A 22,347-nucleotide genomic window follows, 5' to 3' on the forward strand; every position below is an offset into this window, starting at 1 on the left:
AATTTCCTGCATTTTTTTTTTGCACAGGTGCATATACAATATATTTTAATTTTTTCCTTTAAAAAAAATAGTTCTTTCTAGAGATTAGAATTGTATAAAAATATGTTCATAATTAATTGAAAATATCCAAATAAGCAAACAGTAAACAAAAATAAAAGTGATGCAGATTAAATTCATTTAAAAGTTCTATTTTAACTTGGACTGCATTTCACTGTACAGTCGCTGGATGTTTTAAGTGGGAAATTATTAAGCAAGGAGTAATTAGATGTACATAATCATCAGCAAATGAATTAGAAACCTGGCCTTTAAAAAATGAGGTTACCTACTGTGGTGATAATGTTTGCGTATGGACATAATTGGATCTCAGCTATATATCTTTGATGACTGAAGACACTCACAGACTAGCTAGATTTTTAAAAAATGGCAGTTTTTTTTCTTTGTAACAGCCTTAGAAAACAGCTTTTAGTAAGTACTAGATTACGTATAGAATAGCAAGTAGTCATTTCATCCATTTCTACCTTAACTTGATGTAAACTTTTAAGCATTTCCCATAATACAGAGTTTGTCTAAGAGCATAAACGAAGACAAGCCATTTCATGTTTATTTTGTAATACCAAAGTCAAGGGTACCAGTCCAAGCTGCTTTAGAAGGTGTAGAAAATTAGTATTTTAACCACTGCATCACAGCTTATATTACAATTTTAAGATTAATTATCTCTCTTCCTCTGTATTTATAACTGTATCATATATATTCCTTTATACAAACAAAAGCCTTCCAAAAATATATGCATGTTCCATAGGCATTTTTTCATTATGATGTTTGGCCATTAAACATGTATTTTGGACAACTGCAATTCATTCATGCATTTTTAGACGCCCCAGGGATTTACGAAGTCTTTTTCTGCTCTACCTTATCTCCCCCTACCCCCCAAAATACTCAGAGCTGAGACAGCTTCCAACTGCACAGTCAGAAGCACATATCTCAAAATTTGGACTTCCTTCAACTATCTGCCACAGCTGGCAGGGTAATGTTGATTACCAATTCATGAAATCCTTATTTTTGTTTTCTTTTTTTCTTTATTTCTTTTTTTTCTCCCCACCGAGAAGACTATTGAATGCAGATATTAGACACGTCATTAACCAGTTACATTCACTGCCCTCAACACAGTCACTTGCAACTCATTCCTTAAGAGCTTTTCCGGGCAAGGAACAAGGGGCCAATGCGGCCTATTGTACAAGATGCCACTGCCTGCTTATCCGAACGTTTGAATCCTCTGTGATAGAGGGAAGCTTCTAAATGGAGCTCACACCAGCTGCTCCCCTGAAGGCAATGGCAGATGCAGGCATGGCTTTCTCATTCTCACAATGATTGCTGTCATGTAGATCCTTTGCTTGCTGTCAGGAAAAATGAAGCTTATGTACCAGCGGCTTGCAGCATCTGCCTATGTAAGATCAGCAATCCTAGTGTTCGCAGCTCTTTTAAATGGTTGTAAAAGCTGGCTATAGTGTTCACACCCAAAAGGCAAGGCTATTTTATCGACAGAGGAGACTGTTTGGTGCTCCGCAGTGTTCTAAAAAAAACTGTGAGTTAGAAAAGAGAGGGGAATCCTTTTGTTACTTTTCATTAAATCATTTAGTAATAGTCTTCATAGTTCTTAGGGTTCAGGCAATAAAGAATGGCACCCCCAAATGAAAATATAGTTGCACCCCACGCCAGGCCATAGCCCCAGTTGAACTCATGGTATATTTTCAAGCTGACTGTTTCGATGAACTTGATCGGATAAAGGACTAAGCTGCACACTTGAAGAACAACTGAAAGAGAAACAAACCAAATGTCAGAAGAGGCCTTAATTTATTTCCTTAAAACAAAGGAAATCATCACAATACTGAAATTCATATTTACAATACTCTGGGTACAATTCACAAATTACAGCTCTTTGTGAAGAAAGTATAGTATTCATTTCATGCACACAGAGCAGAACACTTCCTGAATATTCACTTCATGAACAAATGTAATAGCTGTAGTACAATTATGATCCTTCAATTGTCCTGAGAATAAGCAGTAAAAGCGAATGTTTTCACAATTCTTTTCTAACTATCCTTTAGTCCCAAGTCATTAATCCTTCTACAATAGCAAAATTAAGATTGCTAGTTCTATAGTTATTATAGGTCAAAACAATGATTACAAAGACTAAAGAAATACTAAGAAATATAGCTCAGAATCAAACCATTTACTTAGCCTAGTAATAACTCATTGTATAAATGATACATACTTACATTCAGTGCATATTGCTAAATTAGAATTATTTCATATGCATTACTGCATTCAGCATAATGATATTACATGGATACCAAGAATCCATGAAGTTTTATCAGCTGCTAATCTTCTGTGTGGCAAAACCATTTCTTATACTGTGAATTTAGGAGGTGGGGGTAGAAGTGCCTCATGCTGAACAAAAGTTAATAAAACAGATCAAATCCAAGGAAGGAAAAAGCTTAAACGTCATTACTTTCTAAAGCACTACCCCAGAGAGAGCCAGGAGATTTCATGCAGCCTGATCCACACTCCTGCAGTGGAAGCCAATAAACCTGGTCAATCATCAAAACAGCAAATAACAAGAAACCTTAAAATGAAAAGGCACAGTTTAAGGATTCTAATTTTCAAATGAAAAAATTCAGTTTCATCGGTGAACGTTACACTTAGTTTGATATGCTTGATAAGCTGTATGATCTAATGATTCTTTATGCTCTAGTTCTACAATCCACAAATGACTAAACACCACAGCAACGTTGGCAACAAGCTTTTTACCCTTCAAGTACATGATATGACCTTATCTCAATGTCCTCTTCTTCCAGCATTTAATGCTATCCTTTTGAAAAAAGCTTCAGCACACAAGTCATTCTGCAGAAAGCAGTCCTCTGATCACAGTTAGGGTGAGCACATCCACAAAGTTCCCCCATGGCTAAGTATTTGCAGGGTTGAGACATACTCCCATGAAAGTTTAATAGTATGCAATAGTATGCAACTACTTTCTTTAACATTCCTTGAGTCATTTTTTACAGTTTGCTTGGTATTGTAAAAAAGTAAGAATATTTTGAGATTGTTTTTATAAAGCCAATGCCAATACAAAATGCCACGGGAAAATAAAACAGAAGACTGCTTTGGATACAGAAGTCCTCCTGAAATCACACCAATAAATTGCATGAAAATAAGGTGTCAGTGATATTCTCCTATACTTCATGCACACCAGAAATGTCGTTTGCCTTTTCAATCTCCCATGCATTCTTTAGCGTTGCCAACCTGGCACCTTTCCGTAGCCCCCAACAGGCTAACCCTCTGCTCACCTCTCGATGTGAACTGCTATGGGGAAATTATTTCCAGTTTGCCATACATCCTTTGTGAAATCATTCTACAAAAGACTTATCATATACTGGTTTCTTCCCCCCTCATCCAGCTAGTCTATGAGCTAGTCCTTGGACTATCACTTAAGACTGACAATTTTAATAGTGTTGGGACAGTGCTTTTTTTCTTCTGTGAATACCAAAATCCATGGTGTAAGGATTTTTACGCCTAGTTACTGAAGTGTTATTTATTGTTTTTATATATATATTTATTTTTTCTGCTAGGTCCAATAAAAGATTGTGCAACACTAGAGATATTTTGGGAAGATGTGCTAGGGAAAGCTCCTACTCTTATGCAAAGATTATCCATTCTAGTTTAGTATGACGAGAGAACCCCTACACTAAAAAAAAGAAAAAAAGAAAAAGAAGAAAAAAGAAATGAAAAAACACACGCACCCACAATAACCCACACCAGAACATATGTTCAACTTGGAAACACATCTTTAAGACCATCCAAAGTCAATGAGAATTTCAAGATGCATATAAACAAGTTTTTTAGTGGCTTCCTGAACTAGGGCTGCAGCATCTCTGTGGAGTCTATACGGAAATTGGTGAGGAGGCGGATGAGATGGTGTTGATTTCCAATTGAGAAAGCTCTCCACCTCAGTGTAATATCCAAAGTGAAATGTATTTTAACCTACGGACTGGAGTCGCAAAAGAAGGAAAAAATACAAGTCAACTGTTTCTGTTGGAAGAGGAACCTATCGATAAAGGAGCAAAACCTATAATGGATAATGTCTAGACATTTTTCTATTGAGCTTTCCTACTGGTCAAGCCACGGAAAAATTCAAAGGAAGTGCTAGTATCAACTGACAAGCTGAAACAACTACCCTGCATAACATTGCTGTTGCTTTGTACTATTTTTGTCTCCTGTTCTTGTTGCTCCTTGTAAAGTAGAGAAGAACCAGTGTGAGCTAGAGGCAACAGCTGGTAAAGTTATGAAAAGTGACGAGGATGATCTGAAGAAATACTAAAACAAACGCTTGCAACTACTGAACTGCTTCCAGTGAATTTAGAGTAATTCCATGCTATGTCAACCTGTTCGTGGAAGGTGTATATACTGCCTTTCTACAGAAATAGTATTTTTCTTTTCTGTAGGAAAAAAGAAATCTGAAAAAAGCTCTACTTAAATTGCTACTGAAAAAAAAAAAAAAAAAAAAGACTAGTCATCTCAAACCATAATGTTCACTTCAATTTTAGGCCCACTTTTATGATGAAATTTCATAGCCGTTATGCCATTTGCATAAAATATATACAATTATATGTAGTTACCACACCAAGCATGAAAAAAATAAAATCAAAAACTTTAAAACAGGAAAAACATAACTTTCAGTCCTTTCCCACCTGTCATTCAAATATCTTACTGTAACAGTCTTGCTGTTTAAATAGCCCTTAAGTACCCCTTTTTATTTGGTCTATCTGAAAATGGAGAGGCTGGCTAATAATTTATATATTTCTGTTCTCTGTATCATTCCCCCTGTTCTACTTAGCACACTTCATTAATAATTGATGGATGTTGCAATTTCAAAGATTAACACAGATGCAAAATAGATTATAAATAGAAAACAATCTGTATAGAAGTTATTGAGAAATGCTATAAACTACTGAAACCCACTGCTATGGCTAGAAAGGACTTCCAAGTATCAGATGGTCAAATCTCTGCCGTAAGACAAATTCAGCTGCACTTCTGTTATTCCAGATGTAGGGTTGTCTCTTTCCAAGCATGTCCTCTATAAAAGACTACAACCTGTCCTGAAAGTCAACTGCTACCATAATCTTATTCACAGAAAAACCCTCCAAATTTAATTTTAGAAAATATAAAATATAGAAAAAGATATTCTAAAAAAAAAAAATCTAAGCTAAATCTTCTCTTAAGGGTATATTTGGAAATAAGTAACTAGTTATTTTCTTCTCTTCAGCACATGTACTGCTGGCATATGTCTTGTCTGGCCTCTCTTTCTGTTAACTTTCTACTTGGGTTACACTTTTCTGACCATTCCTGATGCTCTCCAGTAAAGTGTCTGCACTTGGGCCACATCCATCTTCAAGAACAGTGTTCATGTTTGGATACAGTACTGCAGTTAAGGCATACCAATACTGAGCTGAGCAGGATTACTTTGCTACATTGCTGATTCACACACAAATTCTGACTCACCTCCATACTGTTTTCCACAGAACTGTTATCTATGCAGGTGTTTGTTCTTAATAAGGCCTGTACAGTTGACTGGGAAACATAAAGAGGAATGGTGTCCAGGCTGATTTTTAAAATACTGATAGCTCAGACACAACCATCCTGATACCCAGGAAGACAAGGAATTTCAGCATGAGGCCCAACTGGCTTCCTAATGACCTAATGTGCCAAAATAGTGGCATACAAGAGCGGGAAAACCAGACAGTATATAAAATGAAAACCACTGTTTTGATACTTAGATACAAAATCAGGAAGGCTGAAGACTTGTTGAAGCTAAGGCTAGCAAATGGCATAAAAGGTAATAAAGAGTAAAAATAAATAAATAAACAGGAACCATGTGACTCCCTGATGGCTAGGGAAGCCAGACTATTGATAGATGACCCAACATTAAGCTTTCTCCAAGGCTTCAGCAGTGACATGGTTTGGGAAGCAGAAGGGCAGCCAGCAGTATGAGAACAAGAAGTTAGGAATGCATTAGAGCCATATTTGTATCCATGGAACAGATGGGATTCACACAAGGGTGATGAAAGACATGGCCTGTGTGACGATCAGCTACGAATGTCACAGTGATCAGGAGATATCCCTGCTGACTGAAGAGGTTAATGTTGGGCCTGGCTTTAAAAAGGCTAGAAGTGAAAAAGCCAGAGAACTACAGGTAGGCCAGCCTCACCTCAATCCTTGGACAGAGTATGGAGCACACCCTCTTGGAGTCCATCTCCAAGCACAAGGGTCGAAGAGCTGGTAGGATAATCAGAAGCCTGGAGCACATGATCCATAAGAACAGAACGAGGGAACTATGTTTATTTAGTCTTGTGTAGGGGAGGCTAACGGGCAATTTCAGGGTAGCCTGCAGCTACCTCCAAGCACGGCTGCAAAGCTGATGGAAACAAACTTTTCTTGTTAGTGCCAGACAACCTAAGGTATTTCTGGGCAATGGTCACATATCCATCTTGGAAATTCAAGATGGAAACAGGAAGAAAAAAAATCATTAGGAGGTCAGCATAGCACTGGGACAGTATGCTCAGAGTCTGTTGATTGTTCATCATTGGACTTTTTCAAGGCTACTTTAGATAAAGCTGCAGCTGACTTGATTTAGTGATAGTGACAGTCCCGCTTCAGGAAGGAGATGGTCTAGATGAGCTGAAGAGTGCCCCTCCAAATGGAATTTCTTTGATGCTGCAATTCTTCTTGCCTCCCTGACTACTTGCTATTGAAGCATGTCCCATTTTTTTTCAGACTACTCCTCCAGTCTCTCAGAACTGGATTCCATCCCTCAGTGTATCCTGGGATTCTTTCTCGCTTTATTGTAACTGCAAATTCAGCAAGTGCAAGTTTTTATTCTACCATGTCATTATGGGAATATTTAATAGCACAGAACTCAGGAGATAATCCTGTTACACAGAGCTGATAGTGTGTATTTAAACACACTCACATCCATCAATCAGTTGCTGTCTTATTCTCAATACCTCAGTTGAATTACTCTTTTTTTGTCCTTTTGCTTTCTCATCTCTCCCAGACCTAACGATTCTTCCTCCTTCCTTCTCATCCACACACAGATTTCCTGACTGAAACCTGAAGTAAAGAGAGAGGAGGGAGGAGTTAAAAAAAAAAAAAAAAAAAGTGAGCTACAAGAATAGAAATACCTGGGGCTAAATGTTCAGACTGAAGTGCCTGGAAGTCACTTTTCCATTTTATTCTTTCTCCCATACAGTGATCTTACACCCACCCAGACTGTTAATATCTCTGGGCAATCCATCCATATTTTGTGATGTCAGCAGATTAACAGAACAGGTGTTTTCTAACCTTGAAAATCTTCTGTGAAATCCACAGGTGCAGGTTTGAATTTATAGATAAGGCACAAACACCACTGTCCTGCAACCCTGACATTCTCCTCTTCAGGAGGATTCTTTCCATATTTTTTGAGACATGTCAGTCCATCTTCACCTCTAACAATAGCTGAAATTAGGAATAAAAATCTGTAGGAAGTTACACTGACAACATCAGCATTAAATCCCCAAAGGATTCTCCTCCGACTTGCCAAATAATGATAAAGAAGGGGACAGGTCTTTCTTGCTTCAGCATATATCTCCCTCTAACATGTTTCAGGTCTTAAAATTGAAAATACACGCAGACACACACAAGCAAAGGAAAGAAACAAACACCACTTTTGAGCTACAGCACTAGCGTGTCTTTCTTTTTGATTCAGGAAAGCACTGACACCTCTCATAATTTTTGCAATAATAACTGTGACTAATTTTATGCCCAGTAGAATAGATTAAGCCCACTTTTTTTTTTTTTTAGAAAGTTACCAATAAGATTTGGAAAATTTGGGGATATTTTTGTTGTTGTTGTTTTGGTTTATTGAATACAAACCTAATTATGGTTTGCTAATCAAGCAATATGACAAGACAACACAGTATATATCTGAGCACTACTGAACTACTACACAATGTTACATGAGATTGAGTCTAAAGCCAAGTAAGAAACCAGCACAGAAATTCAATAATCCCATTTCCTACACAGTTAATTGCCTAGCACACTTTATAATTGCAAAATTAATATTAAACTTTAAAATAATGTCACTAGAACCTTTATTTATTCAACTCAATTCAGCTGTGCAACATCCATCAAAACAAGATCCATTTCTGTCTAATCCTAGATTGTATTCGCTTTCTAAAATCAAATGAAATAGAATCCACTAATATTATTGAGGAAATAAAAGTGAATCTTAAAACACTGCTGTTCAATCAAAATAACATAATCAGCAGGGGGCAGCAGGAGACTTTCCTAGAGCTTTGTTTCTTTTCCAAATTCCCTTCAAATTCTGAATTCTTATTCTTTTCATATCCTTGTAAGTGGCTTTTTTAATACATCCAAAAGACTAGATTCTGTCATTCTTTTCATGACGGGCTATCAGAAGGGCTTAAGCTGCTGGCTTCAACACAGATATGACTGACAGGCTGAAGGCAAAACATACTTGGTGGATCTCAGGAGAAATAGAAGCATCCTGTGCTGACTAAGCCCCCAAACACCAGGATGTAAAAAAGGAGATGATTTGATATTGTAATTATACCTCACAAGACCAGTCTTCTGGACATTCCAGATTCACAGAGTTCCCTGAAGGTTTTGTGTTAGTCCATATAAAGTGTTCCATTTTGTTACTTTAAAAACCAAACAGGGACTCCAGTGTGACAGCTGCTAAATTAATAACTGAGAACCAAGCTGACACAATGAAATTAATTCCTCCAGTGGCACAGGGGCATATATAAACACCTTGTGACATAATCCTATTTATTTTCACACATAAGGCTTCAAGGGCTTCACATTCCAGCATTAATTTTCCTGTTTTAAAATTTTAAGATGAAGAATATCCAAGTATCAGAAAGGGTTTTGCAAGTCACAGATTCTAAAAATGGTACTTTCAGATGTATCTGCTGCCGTTTTCCCTGCTGTATGTACTTCACAAAACAGTAAACAGCTATTTGTTTGCATTACATTTAGGGACTGTAATAGCGCTGTTGCCAACAAGGCACTGCAAAATTGGTACCTTGCAAATACCTCCTAGGACTTAACATAGAGCTAAACCAAATACCTCTGAATTAATATGCAGAACAAGGCACATTTATCCTCCACGCAGAAGTGAAGCTGCTCTCAGGAAATTTTCATGCTTGTGCTGGTAATCTGCTTACCTGCAGCAAAGAGCATGACTGCGACTGGTCTATAGAAGCGCCGCCGAGAGCCCACGCAGATGGAGATCAAGCCCACCAGGAAAGCGATGAGGATGATGGAAGCGCCGCCCAGCAGCAGAGCAAGAGTCGCAATCTGCCAATCTGGGGAACAGAGGCAGGAAGAGAGCAAGAGAGAATATTAGGTTGCACTAAACAAGCCAACAGACTTGACCTAAGCACGGAAATATGAGGACAACGGAATAACTGGGGTTTGTTTTTGTGTTTCCTAATTAGTGAAACAGAGGCAAGTTAAGAGCAAAGTACTGCAAAGACCCACTTTTTCAAGGCTTACTGGCCTCATTGGGATTTTTGCTCTAAAAAGATGGAATAATTTGCTACTTTGTTTCTGTCCAATTTAGGATGAGAAACAGGCTGGGTCAGGCTGACCCCAAGTCACTCGTAATTTTCCCTTAGCACAGAGCGAAATCCAACTTTTAGTTAGTGTTGGCTGGGATGGCTTAAGAAGGGAAATACATGGGAGCTGGTAAAATAGACACATCATGTGGGAAGTACCAAGGCCATACAATAAAAATAACAAAAGTAAGGGAAATAAAGGAATCTCTCCAAGAGAAAGAACATTTTTAAGGGGAGAGGGGAAAAAAAAAAGAAAAGAAAAAGGCAGTTAAGCCTTTTAGTTAAGCCCTCATAACGTCGCTTATGAGTGTTAGGTGCAGATTGAGTCAAATCCAAAATCCACTTTTAAATATCAGAGTAATTATTCTTTTTTTTCCCCTCCACCAAAGGCAACTTTTCTATTTGGCCTAGCACATCTGTTAATTGTTTTTTATTATTATTTATTATTTTTATTTGTAACAGATGCAGTTGCAAACAACATTCTTGCAGTCTTAAATGCAACAAATGGCAACAGATGGCCATTATATCTCTATGTATTTATGTGCTAACATAAAGGCTTCTGCGCGATTTTAAAAAAATCGATGGCTTTGTGCTGACCCTCTTCACAAAAGTGAAGTTTAGACCTTGTCCCTTTGCCATAATAGGTGTCAAGAAAAAAAGAATTGGATCACTTATTTAATAATTCAAAAAAGAATATCTGAAATCAGTCCGTGGGAAAAGGAGCCATGTTTATCTCACTACTTTGCATATACTAGCACTCCTACATTATTCAAAATGAAATGGCAAAATGTGTGACACAGTTAAATATTTTTAAAATAAATTTAGAAATATTAATACTACTAAAATAAGAAACAACAAAAATAAACTTTTTTTTTTTTTGGAAAAAAGAGCAAAAATCAGGGTTTTCAACAGTGACCTAATCTGTTCAAGATACCTACACTGCAACTGTGGGGTGTGGGAGTGGGAGGGCTACAGCTAGTATCACCAAAAAAACCACATATATCAGAGAAGAAAGGATGAAAGATATTAAAAAACACACACACATTTATTTTCAATCTTCTTAAAAATGAACTATGTTATTCTGGGCAATTATTTATTTACTAAGTATTCCATCTTCCAAGTTCTTTTAGTCTTTGTTTTCTTGTTGGACCAAGAGCCAGACTGGGAACAACTTTCCCTTACCCTCAGCATGCAATATGCAATTTAAAAGTCATCTTGCTGTGTCCCCTCTGTTTTACTATTAGTGGAATGGAAAGGAAATTTCAATTTATAAATATTGTATGAAGAGTTTTTCTTCAATGTTGATAAAGACACTTCAAAAAACACAAATTGGTTAGTATACTTAAGATTTACAAAGTATTCTTTCAGTATCATAAGTGCATTGTAGGTATAAAACACAGAAATACATAATGAAATAGATGGACATTCTACCATTTTGAAAGAACATAAAAGGAATCTCTGTAATTGAAAACTACACAGACTACAAAGCTAATGTAAATCCACCTCACCCCAAAATTAAATAGCCATACAAAAGTGATAAAATGCATAAAAATGACATATGGAAAAATTCAAACTAAGGTTTTTGAAAGCCACTACAAATAACAGAATATTAAATGTTATCTTTAGATTGATCAGAAGCCAAAGTCTAGTGGAAAATAAACATGTGCAACACTGGATTACCAAGTAAATTAAAACAAGCTAAGTATGTCATTGCTTTCTAAACCCATATGGCAAGATCAGTCACACACTTACTAGTGGAGGTACAGTACAATTTAGTTACCTGGAAAGAGGTATCTATGGTTTCATAAAAGTTAAAAAGAATTATACAATCTTACTACAGGATTGATGTGAGAAGTAAAAGCACAAGTCTGTGTTCGAAGACACCTACGTTCCTAACTAAAAAAAAGACTTAGCTAAACAAAATTAGTTTCTAGGATAAGAAAATCTGCTCTGTGATGTTGACAGTAGGATAAAACTGAGTTTCTTAACCTTCCTTTCTACTAGCTGACAACCAGGTATTTAACACCATGTGGAGGTGAAATGTCTGGAATTGCCTCTGTGTTTTGATCCCAGGCTCCATTTACAGGAGTGTACAAGAGCACCAGCTGAGCTGACCCTTGAAACAACGAGGTATTCTGTTTAGAGAACAGGACAAAAGTCAGGTCATGTAGATACTAGTCAGATACTACTGCACAAATAATGCTGGACTGAACTTTCCCATATTGCCTGCCATGGAAATTATATCTTTAAGTTGCTTTTTTTCTTGGAAAAACAAGCAAATAAAAGATCAACTTTCACTTCTGAAAACTGATGACAAAATAAAGCTTATGCTGGATTAAGTAAGCAAAACCTTCTGCATGGGCCTTTTACTTAAGGGCACATATTTTAAGAAAAATCCAGAGAAATGGACATGTCTTACATAAGGGAAAAGAAGCTGCCAAGGAAAACTGAATCACTGCTTCTAAAAGAAAAACATTTTGCTAAGTTAGATCACTACAACACATATAGAAAATACTCTTTCCTACAGTAAAAACCTGCAGTTCCTTGAACTACCCAGAAGTGATTTGCAGCACAGAGCAGCAGTGGCAACAGCAGGTTCCTGTCTGTGCCATGAGTGCTGCACAGTGTTGCTGGTATGTAGAACATAAACTCCATACGCCTCCCTCGGAGGCATCCAAAATATGCCTGCACCATTTCTAGGCAAGCAACGGTCTTGCAAAGGAGTTCCCGTGCACAGCTCAGGAACCCAGGCAGTTCAGCAAGATTGATCGAGATAGAAACGTCCATGAACACAAGCAAAACGGGACTCTACAGACCATTATTAGCCTCCTGCATTCAAAACAATTGGGTTTTCTTGATGCTTTAAGAATGCATAGCATTATTTTCCACTGCATCTCACTATGATTTGTTTATATTACACATTTAATGGCTACGACAAAAATCAAGGGCCACAAATCTTAATATAACTTCTAGATGTTTAAAAAGCACTATCATCTCACAGTTGCACCCAAATTACTAGTTTTCTTCTCATATAACTGTAGAGACAACAAAAAGCATAAGTAGTAAATTAGCCTTTAATTTTTAGTTTTAATGATTTTAATATGTTCAGAATTACATTGACAATGGCACCTGTATCCCATCTGAACAACTTGAATAGATATATATATATTTTTTTTTTATAAATGATTGCTAAGTAACTCAGTAACTTAATTAATTTGATTCCAGATACTTAACACACATTTTCATATATAATACCAAATACCAGAAGTGTTTACTTTCAGTTAATGTTTCATATGTAGCTTGGTACCTTTTCCTAAGACTACGCTTGGTTGTGTTGCTCTTTGGAAATTCTGCCCTTTTCTTAACGATAGAAAAGCACAGTGTTAATGTGACCCCAAAATGTTTGACTCCTTCGCCCTCTACCCCAAATGAATGACCTGTGGCATTATGCTGGATATTCATTTTAATTAAAAAGAGCTCTATCGTCTGCTCTATTTTGGGGACAAAACTATACCAGGATAAAATCAGGAAAAGTCATTAAAAGAAAGAATAAAGCATCTCAAAGTTCTGAGAGAGGTGGTACTTTTAATAAATAGGCCATTCATTAACACATGGAAGTGTCATGTAGATGGTTGGTATTGTCAGAGTTTTCAAGTTTTCGGCAAGTTCCCAACATTAAATATTCTCGATAAAGAAAATAGATACGTACTGTGGAATATGTGAAATATTTATGTATGATGTCTTCTTCAAACATCACAGACAAACTGAATTAATCTCTTAAGACAAGTATTTCTTTTTATTTTGCACAATGGTTCTCCACCAATTCCTCTTCTGACAGAGACCGAAGTAAGAAAAAAATACATGAGTGTTATATGAAAAAGATCATGATTGGGCTTCCAGCACTAAGGGGAAAAGCTGGTGGAGGGTGGGGGGAACTCCTCTAAGGCAAGTTTTTCTGATTCATTGCAATCCTTCCATCTAGCACCTAACTGCTCTCAGCCAATAAATATGTTTAGAAATTATAATATAGCATTTAAATGCAAGAATAATGAATTTGAAAGAATGTGTCAAGTAGAGCATAGAAAGTTGAGGCACCCACGCATAAGAAATTAAGTATAACCCACTGAGTGTCATAACAATCAACTAAGATAAGGTAGCTGGAGATATTCCTAATTGCTTCACATTCAAAACTACTTCTAAGGTAATAAACAGCCATCAGCTTTGCTATCAAATAGCCAACACCAGTTTTAAAAAGCTTAATAAATGCATAAAAACAAAACACATTTCTCACACGAATAGTATGAGTTCCTCTTTCTTCAGCATGGTCAGATGCTCAGACTTTTACGGAAGGCCAAACTCCATTGAATTCAGCAGAAGTAGAGAGGCAAAGCAAGCACTATGGTCACCATCAGGTTCTTAGATATTATTCCACAGAGAAGTCAATTCTTTGGCTCCTCACCTAAACCAAAGTAACTTTTTTTTTCATTTTTATTTATTTGTTTTTATTTAATGGCGCGTTTATTTGAATCCTGCTCCATATAGGTTTTAAAAATAAATTATTTGACTGAAAAGTGTGTGAAACACAGAATGAATCAACTTGGGAAGCCCCAAACTTGCAAAATATGCAGTCTATCCTTCTACTTTCTTGCCTTTCTTGCCAGCATCATAAGTATAGACTTTACAGAATCTGCAGGATACTATTTGTACACTAAAGAGATGCTTTCTGTCAAGATCCAGATTTCATTTGGTTGCTTTAGCCATAACTTTGCACAGCAGAGCCTCACACAAAATCTCAATAAATGCATTCTCTGCTCATTGTCAGTTGGGTAGTATGTTTATTAATCTCCGTTGCTGCACAGACACACTCTGGCTTCTGCATTTGCTTTTTATTTTATGAATTCAGAATGAGATTTTCTGAAGTCTGAAAATGAGTGCAGATCCTAAAGTCACTTTAAGCACTTAAAAAGTGCTACCCAGAACCATATTTGTTAGGGAACCAGTCGGCTGTGGCTGAGTGCATGATTTCCTTAAGACAGAACACAAATGTTCTATCAAGGCACTCATCTGCTGGTGACATTAACCTCAAATTGAACACACTATAACTACGTGAAGTCACGGTCATATAAAAGGAAGCTGCTCATTGATTGAAGGACAAAGTAAACTCCTTTTTTTTTTTTTTTTTTCAAAAACAAAACCATACTGTGCTGTTATCTTAGAACTTGCTCTTCATTTACACATACCAGCATACACTGTAAAGCTCTCAAAACAGCACAGGCTCTTTGCACAGCACAAGCAGGATTTACATTCAAGTATTCAAATCCTCCTAATTCATCAAGATTTTGACAACACCCAACCAGAGATTTAAGCATTTTAAGGTAGATGCCAAAATCCTTAAGTGTCTCCTAAGGATAATTCAGAAGTTCCACATAAGGTATCAGTCACTTTCAATTTACTGGACACAAAACTTGTAGGATGATTAAGCGTTCCTGATACCGAGTGGAGAGTCAGTTAGAGCCAGACAAAGTAGGCACAGGAATACGTCCAAAAAACAGCTAACTGGGTCAAAACTGGGGATGCCTGTCTCCGGTTGAGATGCAGAATGCTAATGACGTTTGATGATGGTAGCTGGCCAATGACAGAGCAAAGGCAGGCGCCTCCCTCATTAGGGAGATTAGAGAACTCCTCAGACACTGCAACATATTTGCTTTTCAGTTCTGGCTGCAGACCTGAACTTCTGCTCCAATTCCCCAGATGCACTTTACACCAGGTTAGATGGAAACCACTCTTTTCCTCCATCTGCTAAACTAGTCTGGGTGAAGATAAACATAAGATCTATAAGGTCTATGAACAAATAGACAAGAGGGAACTTGAATCTGTGCCTCTCTTTGAATGGATGCTTATCTAACTGGTCGGTGTTTCTGATGCTACCTATGTACTACCTTTTCAATAACACAAAAATGCTCTGAGCACTCAGAGAATGCAGCCCATGGCCAGGGCTCTCCAAGTTTTGCAGGAAATAATCTCAGCAGTCAACTGCAGAGCTGCATCCCTTTGAGCTTCACTTCTCTCCGTAGTGAAATAACTTAAAGCAGAAGGAAAGAGACTGGCTCTTCTCCAGGTTAGCAGTTGGCTGGATCGGACACTCATGAGAAGCAGGTGCTCCAGGACCTAACCTTCTCAACCTAGGAAAAACTAAAAGCTTACTTGCTAGACAAGTGGACAAATTTGGCAGCCATTGTGCAAATCCAGAAAATACTACAGCAAGTGCTTTAAACTGAGTATTGCTAACCATATGGACTTCTTGGAGAACCATGGTAGGAGTTCAGACACCTCTCTACTCACCGTTTAGTGACAAACATACCTCAGGTGTCTTACACATCAAGATGTGTGGGAAAGTTTGGTCCCCAAATGATACTGCAGCATACAAAGAAGGCATGGGCTCAATTTTAGCATCTCTACTGCAGTCTTACATAAGATATGATCTGCATATCTTATGGTCTGGTTTATCTCTTTTTTTCAACTCCTATAATAATATCTCTAAGTAGGTCCCTGAAAATGATGAACTTGATCTTCTGAGGTACTTAAACACCACAGCAAGTTCATCCTTAGTCTCTACAGGACATGAGAATGAACATCATTTTGTTGCTGAATAACAACACCCACAAAAATACAACAACCACCTCCGACACTGTGCAAAGGAGAAAGATTTTGCAAGTCTACAAGATGGTCTAATGCCTGGGGGTTTACAGAAGTATGAGCAACTTGAAACATAGCAGTGCTTCCTGATCTGCCCACGGACATACATCTCTCCTGGAGAGCAAAGCTTACATTTCTTATTCATATAAAGTTATTCACTTTTGGCGGGCTTAGAACATCTACTGTCTTTCCAAGTCTCGACCTTCTGGAATTTCTAAAAGCACAGTAACATTCTTTGAATAAAGAATTAAGTGTCCCCATTATATAGATCTTTATTATTTAGAGGTAACATGAATTGTGCATCATTTTTGCCAACATATGACTAAGGCATAGCATTACAGAAAATCAGGTAATCTATAATTCATTTACAGAACTGCAAAAGATGAGCATTTTCTCTACGACATTTTTCTGAGACTTGCTTTTTACTATGTCATTTTAGTTATTGGACATTCATTCATTCAAGAAAGAGAGGCCACACACACCCACAACTCTACGAACATCATGAAAACCTGGAAATCTTAAACTGATGTCATTAGGAGAAGAGCGTGGGAGCAGCACTATACCAGCTTTTCAAGAAAAGCTTACCTCTTCTGACCTCTTCCATCTATACTACTACATTTTAGTAATCTGGAGAAGGAAGAAGCATACTTCATGTTGCAATAGTAAGGTAATTATTTCCTACAATTATCAATGTTCTTCAAGCAAACATTTGCATTTTCAAAACTCGTGAATTTGTGTACCTCATGACAAACAGTTAGCATTTAAAATAGTTCAAAGAATACTTTCCATCAAAATGATGGCCTTTATATTATTGAACTGAGATGAGGAAAAAACACATAGAGCAGTTCAGTCGGATAGTCTACCTTCTCCTGCTTATTACCTTTAAATCTTATGTGGTCATCTTTGGCTGCAAATCAGTAGGAGAGGCAAAGTTACTCTCTACTTGGTTCTAAATATAGTCTTATCAAATATTTAAACCAGTTATATTATCTCTAACATAAGGAAACTCTGAACTTACTGCTGCAAGATTTCGTTACTAAATAAAGAAGACTTAAACAAGATACTTAAAATGGCAATAAGCAAAAGCAGTAATAATAACTCAATACTTACCCAAGGTTAGAGTCCTTCCTTTATCTTACTTTCAGAGGAGTCTTATCAGCCACAAAGTGCATGGTGCTCTTATCTGATCATACAAACTGACACAAACCTCACGCATTACATATTGAGGTGCTAGAATCAGGCCTCTCAGCTGGCTGGAGGAGGATGCCAGAAATTATAGCCTCCATCATACCAAAAGACTGGTATTACTGTAGAGACTTCTCAGATCTGCTACTCTCACGGAGCATGACTGGGCAAGTCTGAAGCTAAAATAATTTGTCCACTAGTAAAACTTTAAGCTGCTCTTGGGGGATTTCCAAGACATTTAAGGAGACAGGTAAACATCAGACTTTACAGTCATCAGGGAATCATAGAATAATTCTGTTTGAAAGGGACTTCTGGAGGTCATTTAGTCCACCTCCCTATTGAAAGCAGGGACAAATTCAAAGTCAGACCCAACTTCAAAGTTATATCAGGTTGCACAGTATCTTAAATAGCAACTTTGAAGCAGTACAGCTTTTGATTTTGTATCCACCTTCAGGTAAAATATTGGGAAGGATTATTAAATAGAACAACATGTAAGAAAACAAAACTAAAGAAACATTTTGTCAATTCCTCCTTATGTTTAACTACTTTCTTCAGACTGAACAAAATTGCACTTATTCCTCCTATGTTATTTTCCAGAAAACTCAGCCTTGCTGAGCTTTTTTACAAACATGTGTCAACGTCAACTCAGAGCAATGATCCAGATCTCCTAATGAGGAAGCTGCTTTTGGGCTCGCAATTCCCCTTGGAAGAACTGCCTAGATCCAAAGTATGCAAATACCATCCAAGACTATTGAGCCATGTTAATTCAGATATCTGCAGCTAATGTATAATTAAGGTTAAACCCTTCAAATGCTACCAAATGAGCAGCCTATAGATGCTTTTACATTTTAAGAAAAAATTAGAACAGAATTATAAGCATAAAACTAGATTTGTTTTAATGCACTATGCTGTAATTTAAGCTTACCTTTATGGTTTACTCACTACTAAGTTTAAATGGGCAGAGACCCTGTTGCATTTCTGTCCTTGAGATAATTCATGGACAGATTTGTAAGACTATAATTTTATTAAAGAAAACTAAACGTTGCATAAAAACACATAGTTTAAGTTCCAAAAATCATATATCCCCCATAAAACAGAATGAATACGGTTAACTGGTGTGTATTTCATAAGTATTTTTATATGCACTATTTACACAACAACTGAAATGCTCTCAATGGAGTCATTCTGCTCTATCAATAACATAGGCACACATTTAGGCCAAAATACATATTGTTTACCTGACACATCAGATTCTGTAGTACCCTTTAAGTTTGACATATCAGATACATGCATCTTTGATTTAGAGAACCACAATAGCTGCAAACTATTGTATATATTCAAATTTGCTAAGTTCTGTAGGTATAAGACAAATACCTGTACAGATACAGACACACCGTGCAGTTGTTCATAAAATGCATTTAATTTTAGGCAGATACAGTGCAAAGTATGCATATTCCTACATAACTTCTAACCTCTGATAAATCTGTAAATGAAAAAAAATATCAGCTTAAAGACATCAAACCATGAGTTTTAAATAAAATAGATTTAAAACAGACAGCTTGTGCATTAGTCAAGGCAACCTTTTATTACAGAAAATAATATTACTCCAAGACAGCTGATTGAACTGTAAAGTAACATCACTGGATTTTATGATTTCATCACAAACTGTGATGAAATTGTTGATTTTGTTAAATTTCTAGCTCCTGAAGTTGATATTAATGAGAACTTCAGAGTTTCATCAAGGAGAGAGAGAGACAAGAGATATGCAAGAATACCTTGATAGTTCCAGTGACTGCATGGTAAAAACTGTAAGTATGATCTAAATAAATTCTAAAAAATAAGAAATCAAATGACGATCTGATCTTTCATACCCTCAAGATACTTATAAATAATTCTAAGTATTCGAATGGTGATTTTATGAACTACTTGCACAACTTTAAAAGCACTAGGAGAGCACAGAATTTCTTGAAATCTATAGAAAGAGCCCTCAAAAGGGTGAATAAATGAATGCAAGAACATATACTCTAAGCAATACTCAAGGAAACTGAGGATTATTTTATGTTACAGCCAATGGAATAATCTTCTATCCATTTCCTTCTGCTCTACACTACTGAGTTGCCCTTTTGATGGCAGTCAGGGGTCCTACATCTAATTACAATAAAGGTTTTTAATTAAACACTGAATATGCTTTAGCAGCTTCCAGTATGAGCTTGCCCTTGATGGTGCCACTTGAGGTGCTCTCCTTCAAGAGAGAACGAAGTAAGTGTCTTAAAACCTTGGGTGAAAATGCCTTTTTCCCCTGTATACCACTGCTTTTCACAGCCAGCTAGCTACAAAGCTGCTTGTGTTGCTATCAGGCTAACAGAGCTTTCCCTGTGGGAACTCTCCACTATCTCCAAAATATACTGCTTGCTATATTCTTGAAGTAGTAGGAAAGTGCACTTAAAATATTAAGCAAGCACACAAAATGGTCTGGAATATAAGCCCCATCCAACTTGGTAAATTTACTGGGAGCCACTGACTTTAATGGGAATTGTAACACACTTGGAGGAGGAGGGGTGGGAAGAACAGTGTAGTTTCTCGTATTTCAGGTCTCCTCAGCATGCAGAATTATATGCCAAACGTGGGGAAAATGAAGGGTTTATTCAACTCACCTCAAATGAAACAATAATTGACTTCTTTTGCAGCAGCTTGTGAAACCTATCTCCACTAGACTGAAAAAGTATCTCAGGAAAATGAGCAAGGCTCATTCAGAGAACTTGAATAAAACTGAATAATCAGGAATTATTTCAAGAACGTTTTCACAGGATACTTCTCTAGAAGGAAAATCTAACATGCACTATCCAACAAAGGTACATTTTTATTTCTCTATACAACCTCACCCATTCATCTTTTACCTTTTCCATACACAGGTGATGAACAAAGCAGTGACAGAGATTACTTGCTTTCTGTGCTGCTCTGTAAGCTGTCCTGCTTTTCTTAATGTCCCACTTTTGCGTGTGTGTGTAGGAAGAGGTGGGGGGAAATAGAAAGACAGCTTAGGGTGGTGGGGGAGAGGATTTGAAGCAGGTTCTCATCCAAGCCATCTGAAAAGTCTTTTTGCAATCAAGGGGATACTATTTCAGGAGACAGAGGGAAGGGGCAAAGGATTCACGTTGCTAAGGAGACACATAGAAGCTGACATTCCTACATAAATTTCCATTTATACAGAGAAAAGAAAAGAAAGCTCTCCAAAGTTTGTTTAGATACCCTGGTAACTGATTGACGCTGACATTTCTTTGCCATTCATTCTGGCATTATGCGACTTAAAGCGAAATCCCCAACAAGTGAAACCTCCAAATATTACCCCACACAGTGGCAGAAAAATAACAGCAGCAGCAAAGGCACCCCTGCAATTCGCTTCAAGCAGAGATCGGTTATTTCGCAGTACCTATAACACGATTTCAGAGAGGCCAGGGAAAAGAAAGCCTTTAGGAGGCAGAGTAAACCCCTTGCCCAAAATGAGCACCTCGTCGCCACACAATTTACTGTCATGTCCTGATGAGCACAGCGATCCAAATGGATGATTTAGCAGCGCATGTGTGTGGGGAAAAGATGAACTGCGGGTGGAAAGACTGATTTCATTTGTAAATGTTTCTTTCAGGACTCCAGAAGTTGCAGGGAAGCAAGGAGGCAGACAAAATAACCCACCAAAACTAGGGCAAACCCCCACTACCAGAGCACCTATAGAGAAATATTCAACAGGCAGCTCGCTTATGTCATTCAACCTCAGTTTTCTGCAGAGCCCAGATAATACCGAAACAGCCATCTCGGAATTATTTATTTGATCAGAGCCACAGGAAAGCCAAAGAGCGACCGCACACCGGGGCATCAGGCAAAGGAGCACCAGAAGACAGCAGGGAACATCAGCACCGGCAAGGGAAAGCTGTGCAACCAGCCACAGCCCGGACAGAGAGGGCTGCAACCCCGATTTCGCCACCACTTGGGCCAAAACGACACGTTTCTGGCTAGTGAACCCCAACTTCTTAAGCAAGTTCATCGGGCTCCTCATTTTGGAAGAGGGCGGTGGTGGGAGCGAGCGGGGAGATTCCTGCAGTCCCTAGGAGTATCTCATTATAGGAGAACAAAGCCCGGGGAACAACAACAAGAAAAGAGAACAAACGAGTAAACACCAGAAGCCCAAACCGAGGGTTGTCCCGGGGAGCAGCGCGGGGGCAGCCCTCCGGGCAGCCGGGACGCCGGGGGCCAGGGCCGTGCGGACGGAGGGAGATGGCGGCGCTCGGGGGTCGCTCACCGCTGTGCAGCCGTCGACTCGCAGAGCCAGCTGTCCAGGGCGCCGGGCTTGCGGCACGACTCCACAAGGGACAGGTAGTACTGGTGCTCCCGCCCGTGACCCACGCGGGGCTCAGCACGGCTCCCAGGTCCAGGCAGAGCGCCAGGAAGATGCACACCAGCCCCACCAGCTTCAGCGGCGTCAGCACCGACACCCGCACCTCCTCCATCCCGCTGCCCGACGAAGCCATGGGGCGGCGCGGAGCGGGGCGCTGCCGCCGGCCCCGCAGGAGCCCAGGGCCGGCCGGGCGCAGCGGCGGCGACGGCGCAGCTCGGCCCTGACTAACGGCGGCAGAAGCGGCGCCGGCCTTCCTTCGCCTCCCTCCTTCGCCACCGCTCTCAGGTGCAGCAGCTCCCCTAGTCCCGCCGCCCGCCCGGCCCGGCCGGGCCCGCTCCTCCCTCCGGCCCGCCCCTGCCCTGCTCGGAGAGGCGGCACCGCCGCGGGGCCGCCCCGCTCCGC

The 22,347-nt window shown here is 38.6% G+C and overlaps 1 protein-coding gene across 1 annotated transcript; it reads right to left on the minus strand.

The window, feature by feature from the left end:
- Positions 1–63: 63 nt before the first annotated feature.
- On the minus strand, positions 64–22,109 carry TMEM47 (transmembrane protein 47). The gene is given in 5 exon segments (XM_088521962.1): positions 64–1,811; positions 9,282–9,422; positions 10,298–10,304; positions 21,858–21,938; positions 21,941–22,109. Coding segments are annotated over 5 exon segments (546 nt in total). The 5' UTR covers positions 22,079–22,109; the 3' UTR covers positions 64–1,632.
- Between the last annotated feature and the right edge of the window lie 238 nt (positions 22,110–22,347).

Source organism: Tinamus guttatus, unplaced genomic scaffold (assembly GCF_059628265.1).
Source record: "Tinamus guttatus ecotype Peru unplaced genomic scaffold, ASM5962826v1 Tinamus_guttatus_pri_ptg000008l, whole genome shotgun sequence".
NCBI lineage: Eukaryota > Metazoa > Chordata > Aves > Tinamiformes > Tinamidae > Tinamus > Tinamus guttatus.